General features: G+C 34.4%; 4 protein-coding genes and 1 long non-coding RNA gene across 8 annotated transcripts; 2 read left to right on the top strand and 3 right to left on the bottom strand.

Moving 5' to 3' along the window:
- Positions 1–1,003: 1,003 nt before the first annotated feature.
- LOC114526980 lies at positions 1,004–3,085 on the bottom strand. The gene is made up of 6 exons (XM_028548537.1): positions 2,937–3,085; positions 2,167–2,214; positions 2,030–2,102; positions 1,876–1,901; positions 1,681–1,707; positions 1,004–1,409 (listed from the first exon to the last, which is right to left on the bottom strand). The coding sequence occupies exons 1-6, from the start codon at positions 2,982–2,984 to the stop codon at positions 1,206–1,208; spliced, it is 426 nt and encodes a 141-aa protein (XP_028404338.1). The 5' UTR covers positions 2,985–3,085; the 3' UTR covers positions 1,004–1,205.
- Positions 3,086–3,356: 271 nt separating this feature from the next.
- On the top strand, positions 3,357–8,119 carry LOC114527007. 4 transcript variants are annotated; one of them, XR_003687384.1, is made up of 8 exons: positions 3,357–3,498; positions 3,987–4,034; positions 4,313–4,388; positions 4,547–4,572; positions 6,089–6,255; positions 7,284–7,509; positions 7,712–7,945; positions 8,081–8,119. XR_003687384.1 is itself a non-coding variant. In XM_028548568.1 (5 exons), exons 1-5 carry the CDS (start codon positions 3,391–3,393, stop codon positions 4,985–4,987), a joined length of 381 nt encoding a protein of 126 aa, XP_028404369.1. In that variant the 5' UTR covers positions 3,357–3,390; the 3' UTR covers positions 4,988–5,270. The 4 variants fall into 4 exon arrangements, 1 of the variants encoding a protein (XP_028404369.1); XR_003687383.1 differs by lacking the exon at positions 8,081–8,119 and having other exon boundaries at positions 7,712–8,073; XR_003687382.1 differs by lacking the exons at positions 6,089–6,255; positions 8,081–8,119 and adding an exon at positions 4,865–4,958 and having other exon boundaries at positions 7,201–7,509; positions 7,712–8,073.
- LOC114527006 (uncharacterized protein RP688-like) lies at positions 5,574–7,129 on the bottom strand. Its single transcript, XM_028548567.1, has 2 exons — positions 6,633–7,129; positions 5,574–6,158 (listed from the first exon to the last, which is right to left on the bottom strand). Exons 1-2 carry the CDS (start codon positions 6,886–6,888, stop codon positions 5,620–5,622), a joined length of 795 nt encoding a protein of 264 aa, XP_028404368.1. The 5' UTR covers positions 6,889–7,129; the 3' UTR covers positions 5,574–5,619.
- Positions 8,120–9,042: 923 nt separating the features above from the next.
- On the top strand, positions 9,043–10,204 carry LOC114527005. The gene is made up of 3 exons (XR_003687381.1): positions 9,043–9,062; positions 9,439–9,543; positions 10,072–10,204. It is a non-coding gene; the product is annotated as an uncharacterized LOC114527005 (long non-coding RNA).
- A 2,647-nt stretch (positions 10,205–12,851) lies between these two features.
- Positions 12,852–18,276, bottom strand: LOC114526911 (dyslexia-associated protein KIAA0319-like). Its single transcript, XM_028548453.1, has 13 exons — positions 18,196–18,276; positions 17,948–18,004; positions 17,610–17,866; positions 17,237–17,385; positions 17,014–17,165; positions 16,673–16,811; positions 16,151–16,221; positions 15,959–16,050; positions 14,860–14,993; positions 14,517–14,639; positions 14,012–14,102; positions 13,653–13,747; positions 12,852–13,276 (listed from the first exon to the last, which is right to left on the bottom strand). Exons 2-13 carry the CDS (start codon positions 17,951–17,953, stop codon positions 13,125–13,127), a joined length of 1,461 nt encoding a protein of 486 aa, XP_028404254.1. The 5' UTR covers positions 17,954–18,004; positions 18,196–18,276; the 3' UTR covers positions 12,852–13,124.
- Positions 18,277–18,282: the final 6 nt, after the last annotated feature.

The raw sequence follows: 18,282 nt of genomic DNA, 5'->3' as shown, positions 1-18,282 counted from the left end.
ACTGTGTTGCATGGTTCGCGTCGATAGGTTATAAATAAAGTAGTTGAGTGAACAACTAAGCGAAAGAAAATATTTCTAAAAAGCATTCCAAAAAAAATTACAGTATCACTATGAATTAAAGTAGGTGGAGTCTTGGTACTTGTATCTTAATCAAAGTTTAGGCTTAACGGCTTAAAATGGGATCAGTTGATTAATATTTAATTCAGGTTATTTCAGCCATTTTTAACAGAAAATCAATGAAAATGAGTGGGAAAAAAAGAAGTGTAATTTTAGCATTAGTTGATATTTTGCATATTGATTAACTTGTATATATATTGGGATTGTTAGACGGTTTGAGGAACTTTTATTACGTAGCAGTTAATGAATAAAGTCTAAATAATAAATAATACAGCGCAAGGCCAGGTTAAAGTTGGTGTTTAGAAGATTTAAGTATAGCACTAGCACAGAAAACATGATTTGGCAACCCATCACGATTCCGTTCAATTTCCTCGAACAAAACTAAACCCTTGATGAAAATTTGGAACCTATGAAGACAAAGCAACTCTAATTTGCGATTTTTTAATTAAACTTATTTCTTTCTGAAGACCTGAGAAATCGACTCGTGTTGTGCGGAATCATGTGTTTAGCTAGTTTTGGGTTGAGATACGTGTGAATTTAATGGACGTAACAATTTCTTAGTTGCACTAGTGGAAGTATATTCTTTAATTGATTGTAAACAAATAAATAAAGTCGAGAAACGTATTTTTTATGTGATAATTTGTGAAGGCTTTTTCCTCCTAGACCAGCGCAGCTTCCCAGGCAAAACTTGATAAGTTGAACAGTTTGAATCTGGCAAAACTTGTGATAAGTTGAACAGTTTGAATTAGAGAGTATATCAATTTGTTTTTGAATGATTTCAAAAAATAGTCTAAATATTACATCAAATTTTGGGCTGGTAATTGCTTGAAATTAATGAAAAAATATTTTCACAATTATAGACAACTAAATAAAGTTTGCTTCAACCAGTTAAGATTGATAATTTTAATAGCTTTAATTATAAATCACAGGGGATTGGATTTTTCTAATTTCTATATAATCATCACAGATGACACTTACATATTCTACAATTATGGTATATTTGTGATTCTCACATTCAAGTGAAAACCTGGTAAAATGGAATGTCATATTTCATATGCCATGCCATGGCATAATAATTGCATAAGTCATTAGTGAATTGCATTTGTCATTTGTGCCATGAGCTGTGCAGGAGTTGATGGACTTATTATTGAGCTGGCATTGTTCACATTCACTGGGTTCAAATCTCCATTACTCGATGTGTTTGGATTATGATAAAGATACACATCAGATACTACTGCTTGGAACACAATACAAATGCCAACAAAAAGTACAAAGCAAAGGCTCTGCGACTTCTGCAAAAAAAGGTACCAGGTAGGCAGAAAATTTTCATACTTTGCTGGTAAGGCTCAAAATGTCTCGCATGAAATGACTTTGAGGTATTCAAAATGGGTAAATAACATGATCCGGCAAGTGACACAGTCATTCTGACAAGAGCATGTCTTTGTTTTGTTTCATAAAGACTTATTTCAATACCTCAAAATCATTTTGTGCTTTATTGAATCCTGAGTAACCGCATTGGAAGGTAAAATTAAACCTTTGCAGGAATTTTTTTTATAAACTTACAATTTTATCCTTATGAAACCACCAAGCCTATGGAGAGAAATAGACTTTATTAATACAATATTTGTTGAGTTTTAGGAAGTGAAGTTTGTTCTAGTCTCAGCCTTCTTTTGATAAATTTTTGTTAGCAAAATATGACAAAGTAGGCCTTAGTGCAATACTAAATAGGATTGAAAATAAAATATTTGCAGAACTCACAATAGTTGCACCAATTATTCCACTCACTAAAAAGTAAAAAAATGAAAAGTTTTGAAATGGTGGAGAATATATGTTTAGTGATAGCCATTATCTTGCTATACTTTTACAAGTATAAAAGTATACGACTAGATAATTATATTATTCATATTTATACCTAGTAAGTTGACTACTAGTAGATATAGCACTGGATCATCTTTAGCCTTAACAAGACCCAAGATAAATGCAATCTGGAAGAAAAAATATATTAGTCATCATAGGTAGCGTGATGTGAAATTTCAATTCAGATCTCACCGAAACTGCAAGGAACGTAATCAAGAACCAGATCCGTAAAAGCCACAACTAAAGTAGAAATGAATATTGTTATGTTGGTACGAATTACATTGTGCTTTAATGGATTCAACCATCAGATTCTAGATATCCAGGTTTACGTCTGTTAACTGCAGCCTTGATCAGTGGAATTGATGAAGGCTCATGCAGCTAGCGGGTTAAGGGACAAAAATATCTGCATATAATAAATACACATGTATGGTGTACCTGGGAATCAATGAATTAAATTGCAAAATTCACCATGAAAATTTTAAGAGTTTTATGAATGATGGCTATAGTTGAAATCCTAGTGTATTTGTATTGCATTAGGTATAATGGTTACATAGAGACATTGCAGTTTCTTTCAATTGGGCTGAAGAAGTCTTGAATGTAAAAAAACACTAACAGGGTACGTTTTTATTCACTTGCAAATATTTGGAATTTGAACGTGTGTATTTATATTGATCTATTCTTGAAGTAATTAAACTAAGGAAGCCATAAAGGAAGCAACCACTAAGGCACACTTGTTATTTTATGAGGCGGTGAAGACGCTCCGCCTTGATATTATTGTAGTTCTCGAGGTGTTTTATACACAATCTCGTATACAATATCGTGATTCTCATTATCATTTGGCTTACAATATATTATGGTACCGTTCATAATTGGTGCTTTTGTTTTTGAACTACAAAGGCGCGTTTTACAAACAAAGCATACAGTACATGATCTTTCATTGTGCAATGTGCATTTACTTTTACCTTCAATGGACTGGTCCCTCCATAATAGGGTCCATCATTGTCATCCATTTTGTCTTTTGTATTTATTAAAGAGGACTTTGTTAATCGACCACAACGCGAGAATGCGATGAAATTTGCGGCTGCGTTTTGCGCATTCCAGAGAGAATCCGGGGGGTGAAAGCACGTGTTTTGTTAGTGAAATTGTCATGTGATGGGTTTATCAACAGGACTTGATATGCTTGAAACTTTTGTTTGTACGAGACGATTTTGTGCAAATTTTCAACCAAGAAAGGATTGAGTGACGACGTTGGTATAACCGATACATATATGCGAGAAAATGAGGCGTAATATAGGAAAATGAAGCTTTTTTCAAGTATTTTCACGATTTCAAGGCGAATGGGTATCGCTGTTTTATCCCCCCCGGGACCATCCATAATTCTAGTTCCGGTTTGAGATTTCGGGGTGGACGGTAAACATGGACATTGACAACGATAGTACAGAAGGTGTGGAGAATATTCAAAATGTAAACGCTTTTAACGATCAGATGCCTTTGTATCCTGACGATTACTACGAGAAAAAAACGGTTAGTTTATTAGTCATCATTTTTTTATGACTATCTCTTTCGCTCCATGATGCATGTCGTCCATACAAAGTTTTTTTGTTTGGTCAAAATTGAATAATACAATTTTTGATCTTGATTTTATGAGATAGAGGACGGTTTATTTCTAATGATAAAAAGTCATTAAGAAATGGTTGTTTCATAAGGTTTCAGAAATGCATTAGTTTATTTTTAAGTGGAGAAATAAGAATCACCAGGATTTGAGGTCATATATAGACTACTATAATATATATATACAGGAACCATGTACTATTGGTTATGGTATAGGACTAATATTATGTGGACCCCATCAGTTTACATGTCTCCTCAATATCTTTGCAACAGGGCAGTTGAATTAATTTGGTCAGGGTTAGGGGTGAGGCACATGACATGAGGGTGGAAATTGTGCCAGTACATGTGTTTTCCTGTTGATTTTATACATTTGCTGACAATAGTTTTGCGGTGGTTTTTAGAGATGTAAGAAGATAATATTTTTTGGAATAGTGGGAATAATGGTTGCGGTAAGTAATATTCTATTCTGAAATTTTTGTTTTAATGATCATTCGCCTGGATGGTTTCCAGTGGTAGTTCATGTATGGTTGTCAAAAACAAGAACAACAACAACAACAATATACAATTTACTCAAAAACATACATTCAAAGCTAGTATAGACACATTCTTGATAATTTTTTATGAGTACTGGTCTTGGTTTGTCTTAGTCTGTCTTAGTTTGTCTTAGTTTGTCTTAGTTTGTCTTAATATGGTAGCTAGTATTAACAATTTCTGCTGTTTTTTGTAGATAACCATTATCATATCCCTGAGTCGGGGAGCTTCAACACATGTTTCTTATGTGTTGTTAGGATTTAGCATTTTCTGTAAGTGTATTATAATAGTGCACTTTTTATTAATAGAAACCGTACCTGCTAAAATTCAACTGCCATTACCGTACCTGCTAAAATTCACCTGCCATTATTCGCAGCTGCATTGTTGAGAATAATTTTATGAAATATTGATGTATATTAATGTTTTGCAGGTATAACACTTGTGGAAATTGCTCTTGTAAGTACTGCTGTTATATTTCTTTTAATTAAATTTGGAAATAAACAGTACATATAGTACAGTATATATACAATATAAAGTATATTTTTATATATATTATATTGGATATATACTATACTATATGTATATATGTGTATATATTTGTGGAAATTGCTCTTGTAAGTACTGCTGTTATATTTCTTTTAAATAAATTTGGAAATGAACAGCTAGTACATATGATACAGTATATACCTGTATATATACAATATAAAATATATATACCGGTATATATAAAATCTATGTATTTTCCCAGTGGTGGCTGCATCGAGGGAAACAACTTGATAATGAAAAAGAATGGTTCATTTATTTTGTTGGAGTTTGCATTATCATAGAAGCAATTTTCACAGATGTTTTGCTGTTTGATAAAAGTGGATAATGGTTTCACAGTGGTATCCTTAGTTTTCATTAATAAAACACTCAGTTTTTCTCAGAATTTTTGAACATACAGAAGTTGATAAATACTGTCTATCTTCTGAGGCTAGTTGTATGAAGTCTGGATGTGTCTATCCAGCAGAGAGTACTTTTTTCATCATTAGAAAGTAATAAGATTGTTGACATTAATGACTCAAAAGTAAATAAAGAGAAACACTACTTTAAGAATAGGAAATTTCAATTCAAATTGAACCAATTAAAACACAGGTAATTTTAGAGTGATGGAAAAACCAGTATTTGTACAATTGGCTCCTAGCATGTTTCAATAGTTTCTCTCAAAATTTTAGAAGATAAAAGTTCTATTGCAGCTTTTAGTGTTAGGCTCCCAGGGTTTTGAACAAGCAATGTGTGAACATATTAAGTCAGGTGTGGTGGACTTGAAAGTACAAGGGAAGTAGGGATTAGGTGACGAGTTTCACCAACTGTTTTACACATTGTGATAATGATTGCTGATGTAGGTCGTTCCATCCATGATAGTAACAATATTTCTTATTGTTATTGTAGATTATAACCAGAATAATTTTATACAAATTCATGAATAGAAAATTAATTTACAAATGTATACAAATAGAAAAATTAGTGAAAAGTGTGTTTTGCGTTTTGTTTTGATTTTTTGGCGAAATAACGCTTACAAGGTTTTTCACCAGTTAACCAACAGGGTAACCAGCATTTCCACTTGTACGGTGTATGTATGTTGTACCGGTAGGTCATAGGGTACCGAGCATCAAGCATTCTCTCATATTGCCCTGGAACTGCAACAGGAATACCAAGAAAGTCTATTGTCTTTGTTGGCACCACCCATGCCAAAGGTACAGTTTCACGACTGTGCTCCAACTTTACAAAAATATTATCATTATCTGTAATCCATTTTGGGTAATACTTCTTGAGTACCTTTTGTTTAATACCATTAAATATACCATCATGCACAGTCCACCTATAATAGTCCAGTTGTGTGTGGTTAACTAGCGCAACCAAACTGTTTCTATGGATACCGTAGGTTGCAAATTCTTTGTTCATGTCAGACGGATTGAATTTTTCAATGTAGATATTAGATATGTCAGCATCTCCATCCCAAGGAATAACATCTCCAAATTTCACTGCCCCAAGCAATGTTCCTATTAATATAAAGATTGAATCAATTTAAAGTGAAGGATAAGGATGTTGGGAAGAAAGAGATTACTTGATTACAATGGGATTACTTCACTACAAGTCGTAAGTAAACTTGCTATATGAAACAGTTAGCTATGAGGCTGTTTATTAACAGCCTCATGGCTAACTGTGGAGCAATTATAGACTACCCTGCCAACCCAGCTGTTAACAGTGAAAGCCATATAGTCTTACAGATAAATGTACCTTGTTTTATGTTTCTTAATGCATGAATTGGACCTCCAGAGAACAAGAATAAACACTTTTTTAAAGAACGGGGCAATTCTATACTCTAAAATTGATCCTCTAACAGATCTTTAACATAATGCATTATTGGCAGGGTATTCTAATCTATAATTGTACCTTTGTTTACATTGCAATCAGGTATACATTACAGAATATTACCTGGCTGATAATTAATGTACATTAATATGTTGGCTTACCAAAATCTAGCCAATAGGTCATTTTATATTTTTCCATCAGTTTTGCAGATGTAAGTATCATATGACGAAGATTGTTTAATTTGTTGTCGGTTAGGTAACAATCGTCGTTGTATGCCCCTGTCACGGCGGGTAATAACACAAAATGTAACAAAATAATGGTCAGAAAAAATATGAAGCAAATAAGTTTAGTTATTTGGCGCCAAGTGTATCGCAATAGATAGCGTCTTAAAGAAGTGTAAATTCGTCTGAAATTCATAATTTGGTGAGGAAGAAGCTGTTTACCGCAGGTTTCATGCGCGAAGGCATGGGCGGCCCAGACTTTGACTTGCACGTGATACTCCCGTGTCGCGCTTATTTTGTTCGTCCATATATAATGATATTAATGACATTATAAACAATATAAAAAGTGGAATTAATTTAGTACAAAGAAACGCTGGCGCAGTCGTAGTGACTAGTGAGCAAGTAATAATCCCACAATAACCACATTGAGCTACAGTACTCGACACGCATGTACTTCGCTTTAACAATTTTGTTGGAGTTTGCATTATCATAGAAGCAATTTTCACAGATGTTTTGCTGTTTGATAAAAGTGGATAATGGTTTCATGTGGTATCCTTAGTTTTCATTAATAAAACACTCAGTTTTTCTCAGAATTTTTGAACAGACGGATTGAATTTTTCAATGTGGATATTAGATATGTCAGCATCTCCATCCCAAGGAATAACATCTCCAAATTTCATTGCCCCAAGCAATGTTCCTATTAATATAAAGATTGAATCAAATAAAAGTGAAGGATAAGTGAAGGTGGACAGCAAGATCGAAGCTCAGCAAGATTGAAGATTGTTCGAGGAAGAAGGAGTTCGCCGTTGACTAAAAGGTGGGTTCCGGCGATTATATGCGTAATCTGCGGTTGCTTTGTCCGACCCCAGTAGGGGGACCGTTTGCCTAGAGCGTTTTGGTCCCCCGCACGCTGCTAGTTCCCACTTGTAGGCCTTTACACTAATCTACGGGAAGGCCGTAGGCCTTCCTTAAGGAGTACAGTGTAGCTGAGCCGAACCCTTTTTTTTCGTTGTATATAGGTTTATCTGAACAGCTAGTTGTCAAGATGAATGCGAAGACTCGCCCGGCCAAATTCAAAATGGCGATGCCAAAGAAAACCATCCACCTGGACCGTTCGCGGACCTTTCTGAGCAAGATTGTTGGGCTGTCTGGTCAAAGTTAAGTATTTTATATTGATGTTTGTGTGCCTTCGGCTAATTGTTGGCCAGAAATGACAAAAAGCCATATACAATATGAAATATTCTGCGTACAAGGTTATCTAAAGTTTCGAGCTTAATTCTGCCTGCAATGATGATAATTTTTTACTGAAAATTTATGTCATGAGCAACTTCCGCACCTATAGACTGAAGCAGAACTGAACATTTTGTAATTAACGTTTATCTCAACAGCCAGTTATCAAGACGAACGTCAAGAGAACAGTTGAAATAAAAAATAGAAATCAGTTCAAGACTCGCCCGGCCGCCGAATTCAAAATGGCGATCCCATACACGTGGACCGTTCGCGGACCTTTCTGAGCAAGATTGTTGTGCTGTCTGGTCAAAGTTAAGTATTTTACTTTGATGTTTGTGTGCCTTCTGCTAATTGTCGGCCAGAAATAACAAAAAAACATATACAATATGAAATATTCTTCGTACAAGGTTATCTAAAGTTTCGAGCTTAATTTTGCCTGCAATGATGATAATTTTTTACTGAAAATTTATGTCATGAGCAATTTCCGCACCCATAGACTGAAGCAGAACTGAACATTTTGTAATTAACGTTTATCTCAACAGCCAGTTATCAAGACGAACGTCAAGAGAACAGTTGAAATTGAAATCAGTTCAAGACTCGCCCGGCCGAATTCAAAATGGCGATGCCGAAGAAAACCATCCACGTGGACCGTTCCCGGACCTTTCTGAGCAAGATTGTTGTGTTGTCTGGTCAAAGTTAGGTATTTTACTATTAGCCTTGCAGCTGAAATTCTTGTAGTGACCTTTTAGTACATATCAACTGCCCGGATATATATTTTGTTATTTAGTATAAGGGGGAATTTGCTACAACTAGGATCTTTTTCATGAAAATCGTCAGGCAGTCACAATTTTGTTAAGGTTACTAAGTGAACTTTGCTCACTACATGTCACCAGTAATAAATTCCTCTGCTGGTCTTTGAATAAATATAGCAACCATAGTTATATATAGAGGGATGAAGTGACCATAGAATACCTGACAAAGAACTAGACAATAATTAAGATAGTTGAAAATTGAATTTTGTATTAATAATGTCTTCTTTATATATTCAAGATTTTCCTTGGTCAAAAGTGCAACATCAGCTGTGGATATGAACTTTACTGTCAGATGAACATTGGAAATGAACAAGATTTCTGCACAGAGGTAATTTGATTGTTCCTTTAAAATTTATATTAGCCTTGCAGCTGAAATTCTTGTAGTGACTTTGTAATACATATCAACTGCCCGGATATATATTTTGTTATTTATTATAAGGGGGAATTTGCTGCAACTAGGATCTTTTTCATGAAAATCGTCAGGCAGTCACAATTTTGTTAAGATTACTAAGTGAACTTTGCTTCTATACTCACTATGTGTCACCAGTAATAAATTCCTGTGCTGGTCTTTGAATAAATATAGCAACCATAGTTATATATAGAGGGATGAAGTAACCATAGAATACCTGACGAAAAACTAGACAATAATTAAGATAGTTGAAAATGAAATTTTGTATTAATAATGTCTTCTTTATATATTCAAGATTTTCCTTGGTCAAGAGTGCAACCAGCCACATGAGCTGCTGTGGATATGAACTTTACTGTCAAATGTACATTGATTGGAAAGTGAGCAAGATATCTGCACTGAGGTAATTTGATTTTGTCATGGTTGGTCAGCATTTGATTTTAAAAAGCCACTACATTGTTGAGATGACAACAATGAAATTGTAATTTGCTTCTATGGTCACCATGCGTGAAACCAATGATGAAACTTAATGCTTTAACAGGTGAACCAGTCTCGCTAATTACTAAAATTCCTGTCTTACAATAAATATCCACGAAAAAGACCAGCAATTACTATTTTAAACTTGGGAGAAATTTTTCTGATTTCCGTGTGATTTATATTCTGTAGTACTCAGAAGGGTGGTACCCAGTTTTTCTGTGTTCAAATTAAATAGTGACATATGTCTGGGTTGAATATATGCATGTGACACATTCTTTTTATTGAAAATGGCAAAAATATGATTGGCATAAAACAGAATGCATTCATGAATGTATTGTCTATCCATGAAAGATGACTAAAGTAAGATAATGAGTAATATCTTTTAATAATGATGTCAGGTTGAAAATACAAACTTTTTGCCTAAAAGGATTGATGAAATGCTTTTTCTCTTTAGAATGAATGAAGTTGAAAGGCACCCCAGAAGAACCTGAATTATTTTAGCCCTATCCTAGATTCATTAATTAATATATTTTAGTGTGTGATAACATGTGTGAAATGTGATCAATTATGTGACAATTTTCAAAACTTGGATTTATAAAGAGAAATTTTTCTTTTTAAAGTTTAAGAAGTAAACCTTTTTTGTCTGGTGGTGTTGGTGTTTTGATTTTGCATGTTTTTCCCTGTGCTTTTCACAATTGAAAATATTTTAGCAGTTGCTTTTGGCTTTTTCTCGTACTTCTTTTCTCTTTAATTTCTTCTTAGTATTAGTATTTTTTCTAAATATATTTTCTCTTATTATTTTTTTGATGAAATTCTTTTTTTCTTTAGTGTTGAAGAAAGTTGAAAGGCACCCAGATTCATTAATTAATATTTTTTAGTGTGAAATGTGATAAATTATGTGACAATTTTCAAAACTTGGATTTATAAACCTTTTTTCTTTGTAAAGTTTAAGAAATAAACCTTTTTCGTCTTATGGTGTTAGTGTTTTTATTTTGCAAGTTCTTTCTGTGTGACTTGACAATTCTAAATTAAACCTCTTAGTATTTTTTAGTAGTTTTTCTAATTTAAACCTGTTAGTATTTTCTTCTATTTCTCTAGTTTTTTTTCTCTATTTTTCTTCTATTTCTCTAGTTTTTTTCCATTTTCTCTTGTCTTTTATTCTCTAGTTTTTTTTCTCTAGTTTTTTTCTCAAGTTTTTCTAGTTAGTTTTCTTTTCTCTGGTTTTTTCTTCTATTTCTCGAGTTTTTTTTCTATTTTTCTACATTGTTTTTTTCTCTAGTTTTTTCGTAATGTTTTTCTCTAGTTTTTTTCTCTAATTTTTGCAAGATTCTGTGTGACTTGACAATTCTAAATTAAACCTCTTAGTATTTTTTAGTAGTTTTTCTAATTTAAACCTGTTAGTATTTTCTTCTATTTCTCTAGTTTTTTTTCTCTATTTTTCTTCTATTTCTCTAGTTTTTTTCCATTTTCTCTTGTCTTTTATTCTCTAGTTTTTTTTCTCTAGTTTTTTTCTCAAGTTTTTCTAGTTAGTTTTTTTCTCTGGTTTTTTCTTCTATTTCTCGAGGTTTTTTTTCTATTTTTCTACTTAATGTTTTTCTCTAAGTATTTTCTAAATGTCTTTTGAAAAGTTTAAGAAGAAACTTGATTTTTGTCTTGTGGTCTTTAGTTTATTTTCTATTTTTTTCTTCTATTTCTCTAGTTTATTTTCTATTTTTTTCTTCTTTTTATCTAGTTTTTTTTCTCTAGTTTTTTTTCTATTTTTCTAGTTAGTTTTCTCTAGTTTTTTTTAGTTTTTTCTTTTTATCTAGTTTTTTTTTCTAGTTTTTTTTCTCTAATTTTTTTTCTATTCTCTTAGATTTTTTTTTTTGACAAAGAAGTATTTTGTCTTGGGCTACCTGTGTTGGTCCTGACACAGGTAGCCCAAGACCAACACAGGTAGCCCAAGACAAAATACTTCTTCGTCAAAAAGAAATCTAAGAGAATTTCCAAAAAGTGAAAAAAAGTAAATTTTTTCAGTCTCGAGAAAATCACCCTGGCAAATTTTCGTGAAAAAAATTATTAAGGTAAGTAAACATTAGCATTAAAGACGGGAAATTTTTAAACTTTTTTTAAAGTTGTTAGTCGGACATGTTTTAATTTTCAACCTTTTTAGGAGACACATGTTTTTAAACATTTTTTGACTTGCGTATTTTCATCAATTTCACGTACTTTTATGAACCGAAAATTTTTCAAAGGTTTCTCAATTTTTTTTATTTCCAATTTCTTTCAAATTTACAAGCATTTTTGAAGACTGAAAGTCCTAACTTTTTTAAGTTTCAAATCATACCGAAATTTTTAAGGTTAATTTTCTTTGCATTACCAGGACTTGAAACATTGGTCTTAGGATTGACAGACCAAGGTCTTAACCACTAGACCACCGCGTCATTTGTCGAAAGCCTATTGTTCTTTATTTGACCTAATACTTTGCGACGGAAGAATTTTAAATTAAATTAAAATTCTTCCGCTACACCTTTTCTATATTACTTAACACTTTCTTAGTAAAATCTCAGCTAATGGTTACGGTGCGATTGTTTTGTATTTTTAATGAAGTGAAGTCAAAGTAGTTTTTTTTCCAGTTTTTTTTCTTTTTTTCCTATTTTTTTTTCATCTCTTGGCCCTTCATAGGCTTGAGCAACCACCTGTCAACTTACCAGTCACTTGTCTTAACCACTACACCATCATGACTGCTCTTGAAATCCATACATCTTTTGACACACTTAAACCTTTCTTCCAACACTTCCACTCAAAAACTATTTTCACTTTTTTTTCTTTTATTCCCACCACAGGCTAGAACCACCACCTCTGAACTTACCAGTCACCTGTCTTAACCACTACACCATCACAACGGCCCTTAAAAACCATAGACCTAATGAAAAACATTCTTACCAGGATTGTCGACTCTCGACACCCACAGCTGTATTTTTCTATCTTACCTAAATCTTTTCTTTGGGGTGATGATGAAAACATTTTCTCGATGCAAGATATTTAAATTAGATGGCATTGTCGAGGCAATTGTTCTCAACTAGACTATTCGTCCTTCGGACAAAAAACTGTGTTTTCGTTCTACTTTATTTTTTTTATTCCAAATTCTATTGAAAAACATTCTTCGTACCATACGTTTACAAACCATAAACCTTGAACAGTCAGCGTGGGAATCAAAGTGACAGCAGTTATTATAGTTATTTGTGACTGAAATGCCTCATTGGGAGGTGAAAACAATCTCTTCGGGAAATTTTCTTAGAGTGATTATTAATTAATATTCATGCTCTGATTAAAAGGTTTGTTGCTCAAAAGCTTAGAAACTTTTATACGATTAACTGTAGAACCCCGCATATTTACCAAAGTCTTGGGGTTTTTATAGAAATTAATATTATTTTTACAATATAATTTCATTTAAATAATTTTATCATAACTAACTGTTAATCTTATCCTTAATTTAATTTCTCGTCTAAAATATATAATAATGGGTCAGGTGTGATGATTTTTCTTTTTCCCGCCATTAAGCATTCCATTCATTTGAGATGTCCTTCCTGGTTTAAAAGGTTTGTGATTTTCGAACAAAGTCTCCTCGTCCGAATCCATATCTGTCTCACTCATTATGCTCGAGTTGAGAAATTTATCTAAAGCAGAAAAAAGGCGTTACTGTAAGGGTTGAAGAGACGTCTTCTCACTTCTAGAAACCGTTTTTTGGCAATCGAGATGCTATGAATGGAAAAGTTTTCGCAAGCTTCTCTCCCTACAGTAATTATAAGCTTCTTCAATTTTGCTTTAAGATAACAGGTAACTTTAGCAGCGACTACGGTGCAATTTTTTTGCAACTTGCAATGCAATTCTACTTATAAGAGATGTAAATTAGTGAAGAGCCCTCAAAATGTGTAAGAAACGCCATGGAATATAATAAAGACAAAAGTTTGGTGGTTGCAAAATTTACATATTTCAAAAGAAAAATTGCACCGTGTAACAGGGCCTTTAAGGTTTGTTTTTTGGGAAATTTACCTCGTGGAAATAGTTCCATTGTCGCATTTTTTGCATCTTCACTATCCTCATCACCAATGATGGAATACTGATGCTTCCGTCTACGACTCCTTGTTCTGAAACAAACAATTAAATTTAGGCGATGCTGCGAATGAGAAATGAATGTTGTTAAAGGTGAATGAATGGTGTTGATACTGCAGGCATCATCCCAACTGGATCGCACAATGCATGAGCTCATATTATAAGTCTGCATGTGATGACCTGACATTCTCCGGTCCCAGATCAGTACGCTTAACTTTCCAGTGGTAGGAAAAATGAATGTACTCCAGCATTTCCTCTATGCATGCCATTAATCCCGGTTAGTGAAACTAGAAACATACCTGCCCATGCAGAAACAAACGCCCCATGTGATTCCGACAATCGCTACGATGACGGCGAAGATTATCACCGTCACATAAAGAATACTCCAGTCTAAACAGAAAAACAACGATATTATAAGGCACTTTGGAGAGAACAGAATTTTATATCTAAGGCTACGTGCACACGAGCATCGTTTTTGTCTATTTTATTGTTTAGACGATCCGAGGAAAAATATGTTCAATATGTTAAATTAGGTTCAACTTCTATTGTATGTAAACTGACGGTGTTTGAAACCGTTTTGGAATGAAAACGAATGTGAAAATGATCGAAAACGTTACCGTGTAGTATCATCCTTCTAAATCATACATAGGCTGATACAAACGGGGGAGCTGTGCGAAAACAGGCTGGGATAAACTTGGAATAAATTGTATTCTTTTGTCAAAGACGTTGACCAGCTGCGGGAACCAGCTGTATAACAACCACAAATTGCAAGACGGTTCAACAGATCAAGTGTTTTTGGCTTACCGCAGTTGCTTTCACGAAGCCCAAAGCTTGCTTTAAAAGGATCTTGCATCCAGAAACTCTGGCAAATACATTGTTTTGTGTGTTGGTCGCAAACTCCATGTCCCGAACAATTATTTCTGCAAACTAAACAAGGAATAGTTTATATTGAATTTAAAAAGCATTCAATGCAAATATTATAATGCCTAGCTCTTACAGAGCTTGATTCGTCTTGGGCATTTCAGCGCCATGTTTGTTTACAGTAACGACGATTTAGTACAAATGTTTTAGACATTTAAAAGACAGAGGAATAAAATAGATTACGAATATTCTTCCGTAAGTAAATCTTTTAAGCTATAGTACTTACCGTAAGGTTCGACCTCTTGCATTCTGAATTCAAAAAAATTGTCGTTGAGTTTTTGTCTCAACAAATAAGCGATATCCTTGCCATTTCTCGGCTGATGTATTAAGCTGTCTCGTACATAGAACAATATCACCAAACTAAGAAAAAATAACAAAATATAATGTTACGTATACACGAAAGCATTTCTTAAAATTGACAGATACCAGACCGATTTCCATCGGAGAATGGACACTTAAACAAGTTCTTAGTTAATGAGTCCATTTCTTCATTGAAAAAGGCCTCTTTTCACTCTATTTAGAATTTATTTTATTACTCTATTAGAAACCTCTATTTCTCTGAAAATATTGTAAATATCTATGATAGATACACTCGACATGCGTATGTATACAAACTTTTTAAACACGAATTAACTCTTTCTACATATATCATCAATTTTCTTCAAAATTCGCACACTGCACTTCAAATCGACGTGTATATTCAACAGAATACAAAGTTACTTTGTTGTCTTTCCGATGCTTTTTTTCTTTATTCCGATTTTTCAAGGGAGTGTTTGGGAATGAATACAAAGTTATCTTATGCTGTGGTTGTCGCATGGTTTTGACTCATTAAAATATGACACGATGATGAAAGTTTTGATACGTTTCAAGTGATAGAATCTGACGCGGTATGCGTTAACAACGAATGAACGCCAAATCACTGGCGCCCGGTGGTATCGAAAATTTCCAGAAAAATTTGATCCACAACAGTTATCTCAAGACACATTATAAGAACCTAATTTTAAACGTAAACTTAGTTATATTTACAAGCCAAATTCATCACACACTCACAAACATGCTCACAAACATGCAGTAGGATCTAGATAAACATCTGTTTTAAACACTATTATAATAGGAATGATGAATGTTTTATGGTTGAAATACCAGAAGAAGTTTCAAAGATGATTTTGACGGAAATTTAGAAGAAAAGACTATCGGCAAAAGACTAAAAAAAAAGCTTTACAGTGTACTTTCTACAGTAATGGCTAAGTTTTCGAGATTCTTTTAGCACGAATAAAATGAATAAAATGAATGTGAATAAAATGAATGTTTATATTCTAACTAACCTTCTTCCACGGCCGGATGGCTGAATATGTTCAATAATGATATCCTTGTCTTGTGCATTAAGAGTCACAGCAAGTTTTCTAACCAGTTGACGCTAGGAAAAGTAATAAAAGAATAAACATTGTCTTGTAAGAAGATACGCTACTATATGACGTCAAGTATGCAGTCTTCGTCCGAACTATATAGCTACATACCTTGTTTTCTTCAGTGAAAGACGTCACGTCGACATCAAGGTAAAGTTCGACCAGGTTTGGACTGTTTTCGTCTGCAAATCAAATTACACACAGCTGTGTTTAAAACTCTGCATATTTTCGCTCATAGCAACTCTCCTGAGGAATGGTTTTTGGTCGACCGAGAAGCTTTCTTATGTACTTTAGGCATTTGAATCAACGATTATAGCGACTTTCACTCGGCCGAGAGTTTTATCAAATATCACCCAAAGAAATAAAAAATTATGGCAAGGCTGAAATCCAACCTTCACGCCATCTACTGTATGTGGTATTTTGCAGAGCTCGTGATTGGTCGATACGATAGTCTAAACGCATATGATTGGATAATGTTCCCTCCTCTCGCTAATCTATCGCACTTGTGATTTGTCGATCTAATAGGTTGAACGCATTTGATTGGTTCATGTTCCCTCAATGCTAGTTGTGGCATAAGGTTTCAATGTGTGTGAGTGTACTCCTCGTTGCTATTAATGGGATATACGTACAAACCTTCTTTGACGATTATTTTAGCTTCATCATGAGATTCTAATCCTTTGGCGTCTGCCACAGTTAATCGGAACTTGTAGACACCTTTGACAAGATTTGAGAGCCTTAAAACAGGCTGATGGTTGCTGCCATTTATCACATCCTAAAGAAACACGAATAGAATGAAGAACAGTTTAGAACTGATAGAGCTATATCCAGTATAAATAAAGTTAGTTTAGTTTAGGTCTCCTCCTGTAGTAACACTGGATCAATAAAAGACGATCCTTAATGGAAGAACAGCTTAAAGTTCTGATAGAGCTATCCAATATATATAAACTCAGTTTCTTTTTAAGAATGAAACTTACACCAGCAGCAGGGCTTTTGAAGTCTCGTATCCATGTGTACTTAATTATTCCATAGTCATCAGAAGACCTCGAGCCGTCCAAAGCGGCCGCACGATTTGGAAGCTTAACAAAGACATCCGGGCCGGCGTTGGCTCGTGGAGGTTTGTTTCCGTCTGAAGAAATGAAAGATTGCTACGATTTCACTAAATTGCACGATTGTGATGCGTGTACGTGAAAAACGTACCTCTCTTGACATTAACAGACACTGTATCAGTCCCTGTGAGACCCTTGTTATCTGTTACAGTCAACTTGAACTTGTAGTGCCCCTCTTTTAACTGTGACAAGTTCAGAACCATCTTGTTTGCTCCTGTCATAACCACTGATGAAGGACCGCTAGAATAATGGATGGAAACAGCTTATAAATATACTATAGCAAGAGTTCGGTTTCTTCCAGTAAAATGGAATCAATAAGAGATGATCCTCACTGGACCTCTAGGAAGAACAGTTTAGAACTGATAGAGCTATCCAGTATAAATAAAGTTAGTTTAGTCTGGTTTTCTCCTGTAGTAACACTGGATCAATAAGAGATGATCCTTAACGAGCTTAATGAGACTGACCTTATTTTCTCCCATTTGTAGCTAGTTATCTCCTGGTCATCATTACTCTCTCTAGCACTCAGCGTCGTGCTGTCGTCAGGAATCACAAGATCCTTATCGTCTCCGGCTTTTGCCACTGGAGGAGAATTTTTTTCAGGCCGTACTACCACCGTCACTTTAGACTCGGAACTTTGTCCCCCAGAATCGGTCACTTTGAGCGTGAAAGAATAATCGCCCACTATCATGTTAGAAACATGAAGTACCGGACCCGTACTTCCCTGTGAAAATGACATTTGGATTATCAGACCTTACGCTGGGAATGCTGGCTATTAAAATAGTAAAATGGAATGATCTCATACCTGCATATCACAAGCTGGACTCAGTGGGCTTTTGCTCCATTCGTATGTTTTTATGCCCTAGATAAGAGAAACGCTTTCTAATATTTCTAGATATCATACCATACCATACCGTACCGTACCGTACCGTACCGTACCGTACCGTACCGTACCGTACCGTACCGTACCGTACCGTACCGTACCGTACCGTACCGTACCGTGCCGGCCATACCATACCACAAACATTGTACAAAAGAACACAACACACTTACGTGATCATCCGTGCTTCCATTCCCATACAAAGTAACATAATTTTCAGGAAGTGTGATAACCACATCATTCCCAGCTCTAGCGACAGG

This window comes from Dendronephthya gigantea, unplaced genomic scaffold (assembly GCF_004324835.1).
Source record: "Dendronephthya gigantea isolate DGI-Jeju-01 unplaced genomic scaffold, DenGig_1.0 000042F, whole genome shotgun sequence".
NCBI classification, from domain to species: domain Eukaryota; kingdom Metazoa; phylum Cnidaria; class Anthozoa; order Malacalcyonacea; family Nephtheidae; genus Dendronephthya; species Dendronephthya gigantea.
This window is presented reverse-complemented; position numbering and strand designations above follow the sequence as displayed.